This window comes from Haematobia irritans, chromosome 4 (assembly GCF_050003625.1).
Source record: "Haematobia irritans isolate KBUSLIRL chromosome 4, ASM5000362v1, whole genome shotgun sequence".
NCBI classification, from domain to species: Eukaryota; Metazoa; Arthropoda; class Insecta; order Diptera; family Muscidae; genus Haematobia; species Haematobia irritans.
The window spans coordinates 166,171,408-166,183,657 of record NC_134400.1 but is presented as its reverse complement, the minus strand read 5'-3'; the positions used below and the strand labels follow the sequence as shown (position 1 = coordinate 166,183,657).

At 36.0% G+C, this 12,250-nt stretch overlaps 2 protein-coding genes across 3 annotated transcripts in view; one reads left to right on the top strand and one right to left on the bottom strand.

The window, feature by feature from the left end:
* CNMa (CNMamide) overlaps positions 1–3,210 on the top strand; it is an 85,973-nt gene extending 82,763 nt beyond the window's left edge. Inside the window, exon 4 of the mRNA XM_075308468.1 lies at positions 2,589–3,210. Coding sequence (XP_075164583.1) covers positions 2,589–2,668 — 80 coding nt within the window. The 3' untranslated portion in view covers positions 2,669–3,210. The remainder of the gene's footprint in view (positions 1–2,588) is intronic.
* A 3,370-nt stretch (positions 3,211–6,580) lies between these two features.
* On the bottom strand, positions 6,581–9,807 carry Pym (partner of Y14 and mago). Of its 2 annotated transcripts, none has more exons than XM_075308466.1 (3): positions 9,582–9,807; positions 8,586–9,264; positions 6,581–7,172 (listed from the first exon to the last, which is right to left on the bottom strand). In XM_075308466.1, exons 1-2 carry the CDS (start codon positions 9,586–9,588, stop codon positions 8,654–8,656), a joined length of 618 nt encoding a protein of 205 aa, XP_075164581.1. In that variant the 5' UTR covers positions 9,589–9,807; the 3' UTR covers positions 6,581–7,172; positions 8,586–8,653. The 2 variants fall into 2 exon arrangements, with proteins under 2 accessions (XP_075164581.1, XP_075164582.1); XM_075308467.1 differs by lacking the exon at positions 6,581–7,172 and adding an exon at positions 8,389–8,515.
* Positions 9,808–12,250: the final 2,443 nt, after the last annotated feature.

Below are 12,250 nucleotides of genomic sequence, written 5' to 3'. Positions count from 1 at the left end.
TGTGTAGAATGTTGCTCCTATTTTGATTTTGGAATTCACTCTTCAGTTGTCAAAATGCCGTCCAAGCAAGAAGAGCAGCGTATCAAAATTTTGCTCGCGCATCGCGAAAATCCGAGCTACTCGCACGCAAAGCTGGCAAAATCGCTAAAAGTTGTCAAATCAAACGTTACAAATGTAATTAAAGTGTTTGGGGAACGTTTGTCGACAGCCAGGAAGTCTGGATCGGGGGGAAATCGAAAACCGGAAGCCGCTGAGACGACAAAGAGAGTTGCCGGTAGTTTCAAGCGAAACCCTAACCTCTCTCTCCGAGATGCCGCAAATAAGCTGGGTGTATCGTCTACAACCGTGCATCGAGCCAAAAAACGAGCCGGACTATCGACTTACAAGAAGGTAGTGACTCCAAATCGCGATGATAAACAAAATACGACGGCCAAAGCGCGATCCCGGAGGCTGTACACGACGATGCTGACGAAGTTTGACTGCGTGGTAATGGACGACGAAACCTACGTCAAAGCCGACTACAAGCAGCTTCCGGGACAGGAGTTTTATACGGCAAAAGGAAAGGGGAAAGGTAGCAGATATTTTCAAGCACATAAAACTGTCAAAGTTCGCAAAGAAATATCTGGTTTGGCAAGCCATCTGTACCTGTGGCTTGAAAAGCAGCATTTTCATAGCTTCCGGGACTGTCAACCAAGAAATTTACGTGAAAGAGTGTTTGAATAAACGTCTGCTGCCTTTCCTGAAGAAACACGGTTGTTCCGTACTGTTTTGGCTGGATTTGGCATCTTGCCATTACGGTAAAAAGGCCATGGAGTGGTACGCCGCCAACAACGTGCAGGTGGTTCCCAAGGACAAGAACCCTCCCAACACGCCAGAGTTCCGCCCAATTGAGAAATACTGGGCTATTGTCAAGCGGAACCTAAAGAAGACCAAAAAAAACTGCTAAGGACGAGCAGCAGTTCAAGGCAAACTGGCTTTCTGCGGCGAAGAAGGTGGACAAGGCGGCTGTACAAAATCTGATGGCAGGCGTGAGGCACGGCAATTCGGATTTGGAAAAGCGAAAGCCTAACTGAATATTTTTCCTGAATTTTATACTAATTGAACTTGAAAAAGAAATTTAATTTGATTTTTAAATAAACGATTTCACCGATTTACAAGCGTTTTACCTTGACCAAATTTTGACCGTATCACCCTTTATAGAGATTTAACAAAGAATTACTATTTTTGGTAGAATTCTACCAACTGTGGCAACCGTGGTGGTAATACAAATTTATTTTCTAGGTTATATACGTTGCATTTTCATGTTTTAAGATAATAAAGTACTTAGAAGCATTTTGTTTTGTAAAATTTGTTTAAATTTAACGAAAAATATTGTAGGGAAAATTGTTTGGGAATGTATGGGAAAGTAGGGAACTTTTTTTGTCCTTGTAGGGTAAACCGAACATTTTCCCTGGCAACACTGACTATGAGCTATAGCATGGCTGAACAAGAAGGTTAAATCATGGGCCCATATGATTACAATTTTTTTATTACGACAAAAGATGTCAAAATCATATGTTTATGGTGATTGCAGCTCTCCAAATGACACTGCATAGCAAATGCATCTCAAACAAACTCGCGCATTCATAGCTGGAGAATTGTTCAAAGATGACTTAAGTATCTTAATAACATATTCCAGATCCAAAATACTGAGCACATCAGTTTTTAAACTGCATCAGGACAATTGAAAGAATAAATAATTGCCACTTTTACCAATGCCATACGATTCTTTTATCAGCTGATTTTGACTTCTCAAAATTGTAAACAACATATTGAAATTTGTTGTTTTTGTTATCGTGATTCAACCTCCTTATTCAGCCATGAGCTATAGTCAGATTGAGAATAGAGGAGTGCACGTGACACGAAATTTTCGTGACTCACGCGTGAATTGTGAGTCACGCTCATATCAACGGCGTGAGTGAGTCACGAAAACAATATCATCGTAAGTAACGAAGTACGCTCACGAAAATATTCCCACTCTCCAACATAAAACACATAAAAGTTAATTTCATTTGCAATTTTAGTGACATCTAGGATGTTAAGAGCTTAATAACGCTCTCGATTTTAATCGTGCTCAAGATTTCAGACACGTCCCTCAGGTAAATTTCTCATAAAATTATTCGTGAGTCACGACATATTTCGTGAGTCACGACATTTTCGTGCGTGAGTAAAAGTTTTCTTTTCGTGAGTGTGCGTGAGCGTGAGATCTACCAAACAATATCGTGCGTGAGTAAGATATTTCCATCGTGAGTGTGAGGAAAATATTACTCACGTGCACACATCTAATTGAGACAAAGCACCCATAAACATGTACCCCTTAATTTTCTTAAATATGCAACTGCGGTTTATCTCCCAGACCTACATATATCAATGTTACCCCACAAATGCTTATGATTACTAATTCAGTAAGGGTGGTTTAAGGTATGATATAGTCGGCCCCGCCCGACTTTCTACTTTACTTACTTGTTGCATGTATCTGTCCTCCTTATTGCTTGCTTCTAATTTTTTTCGATTTATATTCATAATATTTATTTTTTTATTATTCACAGATATGACACCCTGTTATTTTAAACTTTGCAGCATGGCTCGTCAAAGGAATATGCATTTTACAACCAAGAAAAATTTTTAAAGGGCAGAAATCAAATGGATCAAGCAATGGATTATATCACTAGAAAACAACTAAGAGGAAAAAACTACGTTACAAAAAAGTATTCAAACTTTTCAACTTTAGAAGTGAAGAAAAAGAAACCAAACAAGATGAACCTGAGAAGTATTAATTAGTATTATTATTAGATAGTATATCACAAGATATAGTCGGGGAGGGTTGGCTCCGAGCTACGACCGTGATCAAAATGTGCAAGTGTGAGAGGACAAAAAAATACATGTGTATCTATTTATATGAAATTAATTATATTAAATATTCAAAATTAAATATATTAATATATTAAATCCTTTTATTATAAATTAATTTATTTATATCGCTCACCTACCCTACATTTTTTTGGGATGGCGAAATAAAATAAAAAAAAATCTTCCATTACGCTGTGTGTGAAATGTACCTAAACTAAATATTTTAATATTTGTTAATATTTGTCATTATTATAAATATTGTTACTACAAATATCTATGAAGCAAAATATAAATCATATATTCTTGATAACAAAAACTCAATTTTCGTTTGTCTACTTATTTGCATGGTCCGACTATATTCGAAATATACGGAACATAAGCGTAGGAAGGCCTCTGGGGAGGGGGCTTAGACCCCCCCAGAAAAATTTTAGCCCCCCCCAGAATTTGAAAACTTATTTACGATTTTACATTTTTATAAAAATTAAACAAGTATATACTCGTACAGCGCACAAAGTTCCACTAAAGACTTTCATGCGCAATCGAATTACTTGGGTTGTGGTAGAAGTCTGATATTTATGAAATAAAGCTCCTTTATTATTTTGTTTAGTCTGGTTTAGTCAATTTAATCAAAAAATAGTTATTGATATTAAAACTATTCTTTCATAAATTAATATCTTAATAATGCTGCAAAAAAGCGTCGCCATAAAAGAAGTGAAAATGTTCTTTTTGGGTCTGGAAGTGGTACAAAATTGGCGGAGAAGCGATGAATGTAATATGAACTTGTCATAGAACGAATGTCCACCATTTCAGCAGCGTTGCAATGAATTTGCATCACTCCTTAAGGTGTGATCCGAATTCAGTGTTTTGAATGTGAATTAAAAATTTTGTGATATTTTCCCAAATAAATAATTTTTATACTTTTTTATGATTTTTAATGCATTCTAACGCTTGTTTGAAACGTTTTCCCTCGAATATTTTCAAATATTATCGATTTTTCTATAATGGATTTAGCATTTTTGTGGCAAAATTTGAATAATTTCTACCATTTTATTTATTCTTACTCTTGTTTTAAATTATTTGAAAAAAGAAAACAATAAATTATGCATTAAAATATGAAAAAATTAAGTAAAAAACTTCCTGTGTAGTTAAAATAGTCAACTTCGTTGTGAGGACATTTTTGGAAGTGCTTTTAAAGTTGTGCCTTTAGAACAACTCCCAATTTTTTGCTGGGAAAAGTGTGGAACTACCCTACGGGAAATGGATCAACCACAGAACTGGTACAGGACTAGTCTCTGGTGTGTATGGACCAGTCCCAGTTCTGGTCAAAACGTATGGAAGGGACCGTCCACTTTAACATGGGTTTGTCATTGACGGAGTAAATATACATTTTAGGACGCGTCTTGGACTCATCCCAAAGGACACTTCCTGGGACAATTTAGCAGGAGCACCCCATAAACAGTCTCGGACAAACTCTTAGAAATCTCTTTCAATTTGGGCTCCTAATCGCACCCGAAATGAAAAAAAAAAACTTTTGAAATATATCGAACAAAAGGTTATTCTGATAATTTTATTTCACAAAATGTGAAAATTGCAACTAACTGGAGCACAGGTACCAGTTCTGTGATAGGTCCGTCAGTGGCAATTTGCACCAATTCCAATACTTTTAGTTGCTTTATTATAAATTGATTGTCGAGTTATTTTGATGTCTATTTTTTATTCACTTTTATGAAATAAAACATTAGTTGAACCTATAAGTTCAGTCCATAAAGTTTTAGCTAGGGGGGCTATAGCCCCCCCTAGGAAAATTGTCTAGCTACGCTAATGATACGGAATCGAGTTGTTTAAATTTTTCTGGGATGGTAGATGTCGTCGTTTTGTACTTACATATAGCCGAACACGTTTTTACACTGGAATGGATTCCGAACCAAAAATGCTGTTTCTTTAAAATAAATCTTTAAATATCTAGCTTTAAATCTAGCCTCCATAACATTAAAATTGGGATACAGGATTTTTTCTTGCTTGCGATATATTAAATGTCAATGTAGAAATGTAGAAACAAATACATAAAATTGAAAAATTATAACAAATAAATAAAAAATAAATCAAAGATCTTAAATCCTCAAATTAGTCTTAGCCTCTATTCGAAGTATTTTTTATCATTAATCCAAAAATTCAATATTTCAGATAATTTAAAGATTATTTACTTAAATTAAAAATGGTTAATTAAAATGGTTTCTTTAGTTTAATGAAAATTTACCTTACTTCAAAGATATGCAACCTTAATGGAGGGACACATTTCTTAGGCTTAACTTTTCAATAATTAATTTCTTTTTAAAATAAAGAAATGTGTCCTTAATACTGGGTATAACCTTTAATATTAGGTCTATAGCTTTTTCTAGAATTTTTCATACAAATGATGTTTACACTCACCAAATATATTTATCACTCCGTATATATTGTTGATCAAGTAAAAATTCTAAGACGATATAACCATGTCCCTCTGTCTGTTGTAATCACGCTACAGCCTTCAATAATGGTGCCCACTGAAATTTGGCACAGATTCATTTCTTTGTCCGAAAACAGCACAACTTCGAAGATCGGTCCGTATTTTATATTCGATTTGCCTGAAATCTAGAGGTATTTTAGGACAACATATAGGTGTGCCGAATACGGGGTCTATAAATAGGTTCATGTTTAGGTATAGCTCCAATATAGACCGATCTGCCAATTTGACTGAAATTGGAAAACTAAAAGTATTTTAGGACCTAAAACAGATGTGCCGAATGCGAATGTAGACCGATCTCCCAATTTGACTTTTTGGGCTTCTAGAAACAGCAATTTTTATCCAATTTGACCCCCAAAGACCTGTGGGCTGAATTTAGTTTTTATCGGTTCATTTTTCGATCTCGCGAGTTCACTTCTAAAAGGCCCACTGTTTATAAAACTAAAATTTCCCGAATTCACTTCTCGCACTTATTCGAAAAATTAGGGTAAAAATATGCAGAACTTAGATTTCAAATGACCGTCAGGAAAGGGTGGAATATATGATAGGTTGAGGTTGCCGAACAGTGCCGAAGATATTACCCCACCTTGGAGAACGACTTGTTTTACTCTACGAGGGTTCGACTTTCTATCTCTAAATTCACGCACGACTGACAACACCAACAACAAGGCTAGGCCTCAAGTGTCTTTGGTACTGACGTTAGAACGGAGATCGACCTTTCACCTCGAGTCTTTTTTTGTCTGGTTTCAGAAATCGGGTATAATGAGTGATTCCATTGAAAAAATTGAGAAGTCTGGTCTAGTACTTAACTCCCAGTATTCCCAAATGATTTAGCAACAGCATTGAATAACCGCGTTTATTTGAAATGTACAGAAAATATGTGGGAGGTCATGTAGGGACCTAGTTAATCTCTTCTTGCCTAACTTTTGTTACTTTACAAAACCTAAGTTTCTGGTATTCAAAAATTATTGTACCACGCACAGTTCTAACAAAGTCTGGTGGATGTATCCTAATATGAACTTTTAAGTCAACAGCAAAAATTGTATATTTATGTCCATAACCTGATCGGTGATCAATGACACCCATATCTTTAGACTGAAAAAAACTAATTACATACTATGTCATAATTACATATTATGGATCTTTTTAATGAACAGATAAAGAAAATATATTTCCAAGTCATTGTAATTTATTTTTCATTTCTTTATTGTTAAATTGCAGATTTATTTTTACACTTTTTGATCGATATGATCTATATAATTTACAAATAGTAAAAAACACATATAAATATGTAGTAGGGAAATGATTTGTATATTGACTCAATAATAGCAATAATTTCATGCAATTTCTTTTATTTCTATTAAAATAGACAACAATCTGCTTTGATATATTCTTAGTTTATTAAAATACATAAACGTTTTTACTTTTATGTGGTGTGGAAATGATCTATAAGAAGGCAGTTGTATACAATGTAATTATGGTAATATATAAGATAACTACACAAATTTTAAAATTAAAAAAAAAATATATACACTTAAGAAAATCTATTGTTTGAATAAAAAAATAAACTACAAACAAATGACTAAACGAGCAAAAACGCTAATTTCTTAAATTACAACTAATTGAAACATAATTCAGTTTCAAAATGATAAAAAATAAAGAAAGGAACCGAAATGTAACAAATTTAAACTCGTCCACGGAGGTCATCCATAAAAACAATGCAAGGAAATTTCAAGATACAGCATTCGTAGAGCTAATGAGTAGGTTACTTGTGGTGTGTCTGCAAAAGAAAAATAAATTATGATCAATAACAGGAGAAGAGATTTTATTCTTGATTGTTGTCAAAAAGGGAAGCAGTGAAATCTTTTAAGCAAGGAATTAAATTTGGCCGCATCGAATATATGATACCCTGATCCTACAAAATTAATATGCCGTCATGATTGGTTAATTGCCAATGTCGGGAGACATATTGTTGCATTTACAAAATATGTACATGAGAGTAGCAGAAAAATGAGCTTTAGAGAAAAATGAGAGTTAGTTCGACTTAGAAGGTAATTTTGACTCAAATATCTTTGTAGGCGAATTTCCTTAACACTCCGATATGTGCTAAAGGGTCTATAAACTTTTTCGACTTTTATTCGTGAATGTCTTTTATATGATGTCAAAACAGGATGGTTTACCAATTTACTAATTGGAAACTATAATGTTTCTTTGCAACTATTTGCTTTGTGTGACCATAACCTACATTGCTCAAAGACGGATTCACAAAATCTCTTGTGAAATCTCTTGACATATAGCACCAATCGGGACTATTGCCTACTGAAGTCATATGCCCTGTTGTTGTATTATTGACTCGTTCTGGATCTACACCGGGTACTACGTTAGTTGAGGTTATCTACCACCAAATCATCAGCCACACTATTCACTACATGGACGGCGGAAGTATGCAGGCAGTTGTATGTCAAAGTCGATGGTGAGATAATTCCGACTATAAATTAACCCAAGATTCACGGGGTCATATTCGACAGCCTATTTAAGTTGTCTGACCAAGCCACTGCAATTTGTGATAAGCTCCGCGGTAGAAACAAGGTTCTCAAGTCGCTTTTGGTGAGGACAAAGAAGGCAATTTGCCAGACTATGGTAACTATGCAGCGTCAGTGTGGACACCTCAAATAGGCTACACGCAGTGGAATAACATACAGACCTGTCAGAACGCTGCGCATAGAACTGAGACGGGATGGCTCCGCAGAACATCTTTGGATCACCTTTATGCGGAGACCAAGATCATCCCAGTGCGTAGATACAATTATATGTTGTGCCTCTTGGGTTGCTATCCGGCCCATAGCACCGGAGGAAAGTTTTGGCCCAATTAAAATCAGGCAAATGCAGCCGCCTCTATTAGTACCTATTAGTGATTGATAGCAGCGTATCTGACGAGTGTCTCATCTGTAACCAAGGGCCACATGATTCTCGTCACATTTTCGCTTGCCCTGCTAAACCTACCCGACTCACTCTGGACACATCCCATCCTTATCGCAGTGTTCCTTGATCTGGATATTAGCTGAAGTACCACAGCATAGAACAAAATGGGTGAAACCACATTAAAAACCAAGTCTCAAAGACCTACCGAGGAGGGCCAAAAATACAGCTGTGTTCAGTGCCATAATTTCTTCTTAATTTTTTTCCAACTTACCGTAAATTACATGCTGCAACGATTTAAGCAATCCAAATTTCCTTGGGCTATATGAAAATAGAATCAGCTTAACTTTCGGTTCCACCAATTTCTGCCAACACTTCCTGCAGTTCTTTTTCGATGGCTGCCTTACGAGCCACCTTATCTAATTGGTCCTTTTCGGGTTTCTTCAAAGCACCACTTTTAAGCTTCTTTTCTATTTCTTCAATTTCTCTCAACTTTTTTTGTAACTTTTTGCACTTCTTCTGGAGATCTTGTGGTTCTTCTTGTACTTTCAAATTATTGGCAAGGTCATTACTCAAAGCATCTATAGATTTTGAACCATTTGAGGCGGACGTTGTATTCTTGGGCTTTTGCCCATTTGGTATAGCTGGATTTTTGTTTGTTGCTACATTTGTATTGGCGGGTAATTTCAAAACTCCAGGTATTTGTTGTTTGTTGTTGGCAGCAGCTGCCTCTTTTTTGGCTTTGGCCTTTTCTTTCTTTTCACGTTCCTTCCTGGCCGCTTCAACTGCTTCAGGACATAATCCGGGCGGAAGGCCATTGGCGCGCCTTTGAGCAAATTGTCTGCCTTTGCTTTCATAAAGAGGTACTTCTTCTTGTGGTACATAACCATCTTTTACACGTCGTGCTCGACGCCATGTGCCGTCTGGTCTCTGGGAAGCTGGTATATAGGTGCCTGTAATGAATTCATCAAGATATATGTATTCCGATAGATATTTGAATTTATTTCTGATATGATTATATACTTCTATGGTATGAGGATGGATTCCCACACTACTCCAAAAGTTAAAATAGGTTCCCTTTGGAAAAACCTATAGTTCTAGGTTTCCGAAAGTATACCTTTTGTACAATAACTACATGTTCGCAAACTAAATTAGATAAGGCTAATTTAGTATAATTGGTACTTCAAAATAGAAATAGTGAGCTACTGAATTTGGAACTGCTTAACTATCAAAACATTCCACCAATAACTCGCAATGCATAAGTTCTTACCTGACATTACTAATGGGACGAAAAAGTGCAATTGTTTATAGAAGGCTGTTGAGGTTAATTCGAATTCCAAATATGATAAATTAATATCCTTCTACAGCTATGAGGTGTTATAGTGTCCAAGCAAATCTCGAGGATATGCTAAAAATGGTCAGACAAGATATAGGTACAAACTGAATAAATTGAGTGAAGAGTGCGTGTGGTGCGAACTCAATATGTTCGAGTGAGATGGGTGATTTATTTAGAACAAAACAAAAAAGAAATTGGAATTGACGGCGAACGAGGAGATAAGAAATGTACGATAACGTATTGTGTCGTAACATAACAAGGCCAACGTAATGAACGACTGTACACGTTAATGGGGCCTTCACATCAACGAAAAACTGTTACCCATATTCAATTGATACGTACACCGATAAAACAACTTTTAACTTAGTTTATAGTAGAAGTAATCCAGATTTTAAATAGATGATCCGTTTCTTTCGGTAATAAAAATATGGCTGACCTAAGATTAATTTTCTGACATTTTGTTTAAATTTTTAGTATATGTCATACTACGTTCACACGATGCTCGAAATCTTCTTTTTTTTTTAATATAGTGTGAAAGTAGTACAATAATCCTAGTAAACTAGATTAGGTTAGGTTAAATTTCTTACCCGACAAATTGAGTTAATAAACATTTATCCCACGGTGGTGAGTTCTTCGTACCGGATTAATCCGATGGATCCCACCCATTGGCCAGCGGCCAATTTGTTTCGTCCGTATTTTTGTGTTGGAGAAGGTGCGTACCGGGGAGCCTCCTCCGTTTGCTGTTGGTCCGAGGCGGGATAGAGGAAACCCCCGGACCATGGTACTGTTCAGTCTGCCGAAATCTGATCCACCACCTTTTGGTTTCGGTTAGGTATAACCGGTGCTTGGAGTGGGTGCAGTAGAGCTGCAAACTATCGATAGTTTTATTTTTAAGGTACTATCGAAATTTATTTTCCGATAGCGATACTAACGAAGAAACCCAGATTACTAAAAAAAAGCGGCGATGCTATGTACTAATGTAGGTAAAAATAAATAAAAAATGTAAAATTCTGATTTATTTTAATGCCTAAAAACAGATTGTTTTTAATCTTTAAAAACAGATTGTTTTTCCTAAAGTTGACGGACTTACATGAAATGAATTGCCACTTCTTTTATTTTGTTGCAAATAGTTTTTACATACAAAAAACATCGGGAAACTCAAGTTAACATATATTTAAAAAAGGAAATTTAGAAAGTTAGGTTAAAGTGGCAGCCCGATTTATGTCAGCCTCACAAAGACTATTCATTCCATTGTTATAAGTTTTGCAATGATTTTCATGAAGATGTCGGTAATAAAATCTTGGGATTTATGTTTTTTTTTTTAGATTAAAGCATCTACGGAGTCTGAACGGAATCCACCATTTCTAAAAGAAGGACTTGTTTGAAATCAAATAATGTAGCTTCGTTGTTTTTTGCTTATTCGTTTTGAATAGTCTAAGTCTAAACTCAATTAAATGTGCATTCCGAACACAAGAAAAATTATCATACTTTTTCTTAATGAAAACTATTTCAAATCGGAAATAATTATTTATTGCAAAGAATCCGATAGTATCGATACTACCGGTTGTTTTTATTGAAACTATCGAAAATATCGAATGGTGCGACAATCGATAGTTTTGCAGCTCTAGGGTGCACTTCCGGAACTGCTTTTTGCAATTTAATTGTAATGGACTCCAAGATAAGATTAGTGAGATCGTGGACTTTATGAATCAGAAGAGGATAAGGGTCGCGGCGATCCAGGAAACTAAGCTCAATTGTGATGTGATGGATACAATGTGCTACGAAAGGATTCGCACAAGAAGTGGAGGTGGTGGCCTGGCTTTCATATTACACCGTTCCGCGCAGTGTAGACCTATGCCGCTTGTGCCAGACAAGTCGGGGGCTGCTGAGATAGAGCTATACAACGTGTATATACCGCCGGTTGGTAGCTGTGCTCCAGGTTATAGCACAAACATTGAGTGTGGGGCCCCCACGAGAATTATGGGTGATTGCAGCAGTTCGCCAGATTTATCTTTAGCGTCGCCTGGTCTGATAAATGACATTTCCAGGGTAATGGGATCAGACCACCCTCCCCATAATTCTCACCATTAACCGACCCTCCGATTTCATAACCTCTGAACGCCGGACGTTCCACCCTCCCCATAATTCTCACCATTAACCGACCCTCCGATTTCATAACCTCTGAACGCCGGACGTTTATCAAACAAAAGAAAGCCAACTGGGAAGGCTTCAGAGAATACACAGATCGCCGCTTCAGTGAGCTCCCCTCTCATGTTCATGTTGCCCAGAGGGTGTTCCGGGATATAGGGATGCCAGATTTTTAAGTGGCAAAAAGAGCACATTCAGCTTATAAAAAGAGCACATAGGAAAAAAGAACACACTTTTTCAAATCAAATAAAAACATTTAATTCCAATTTATTGAAAAATAATTCATTTAAACATAACAAAAAGTTTCATAATATAAATATAAAATAACCCACTTTCAACTCAAGCTAATTTTCTTACAATACTTTGTAAGTCATTTTTTGGTGTTTTTGTGAAAAATGTTATTGAAAGAAGTTTGTTTACATTTAGAACAGAGTACAAAGTGAAGAAGCAACATC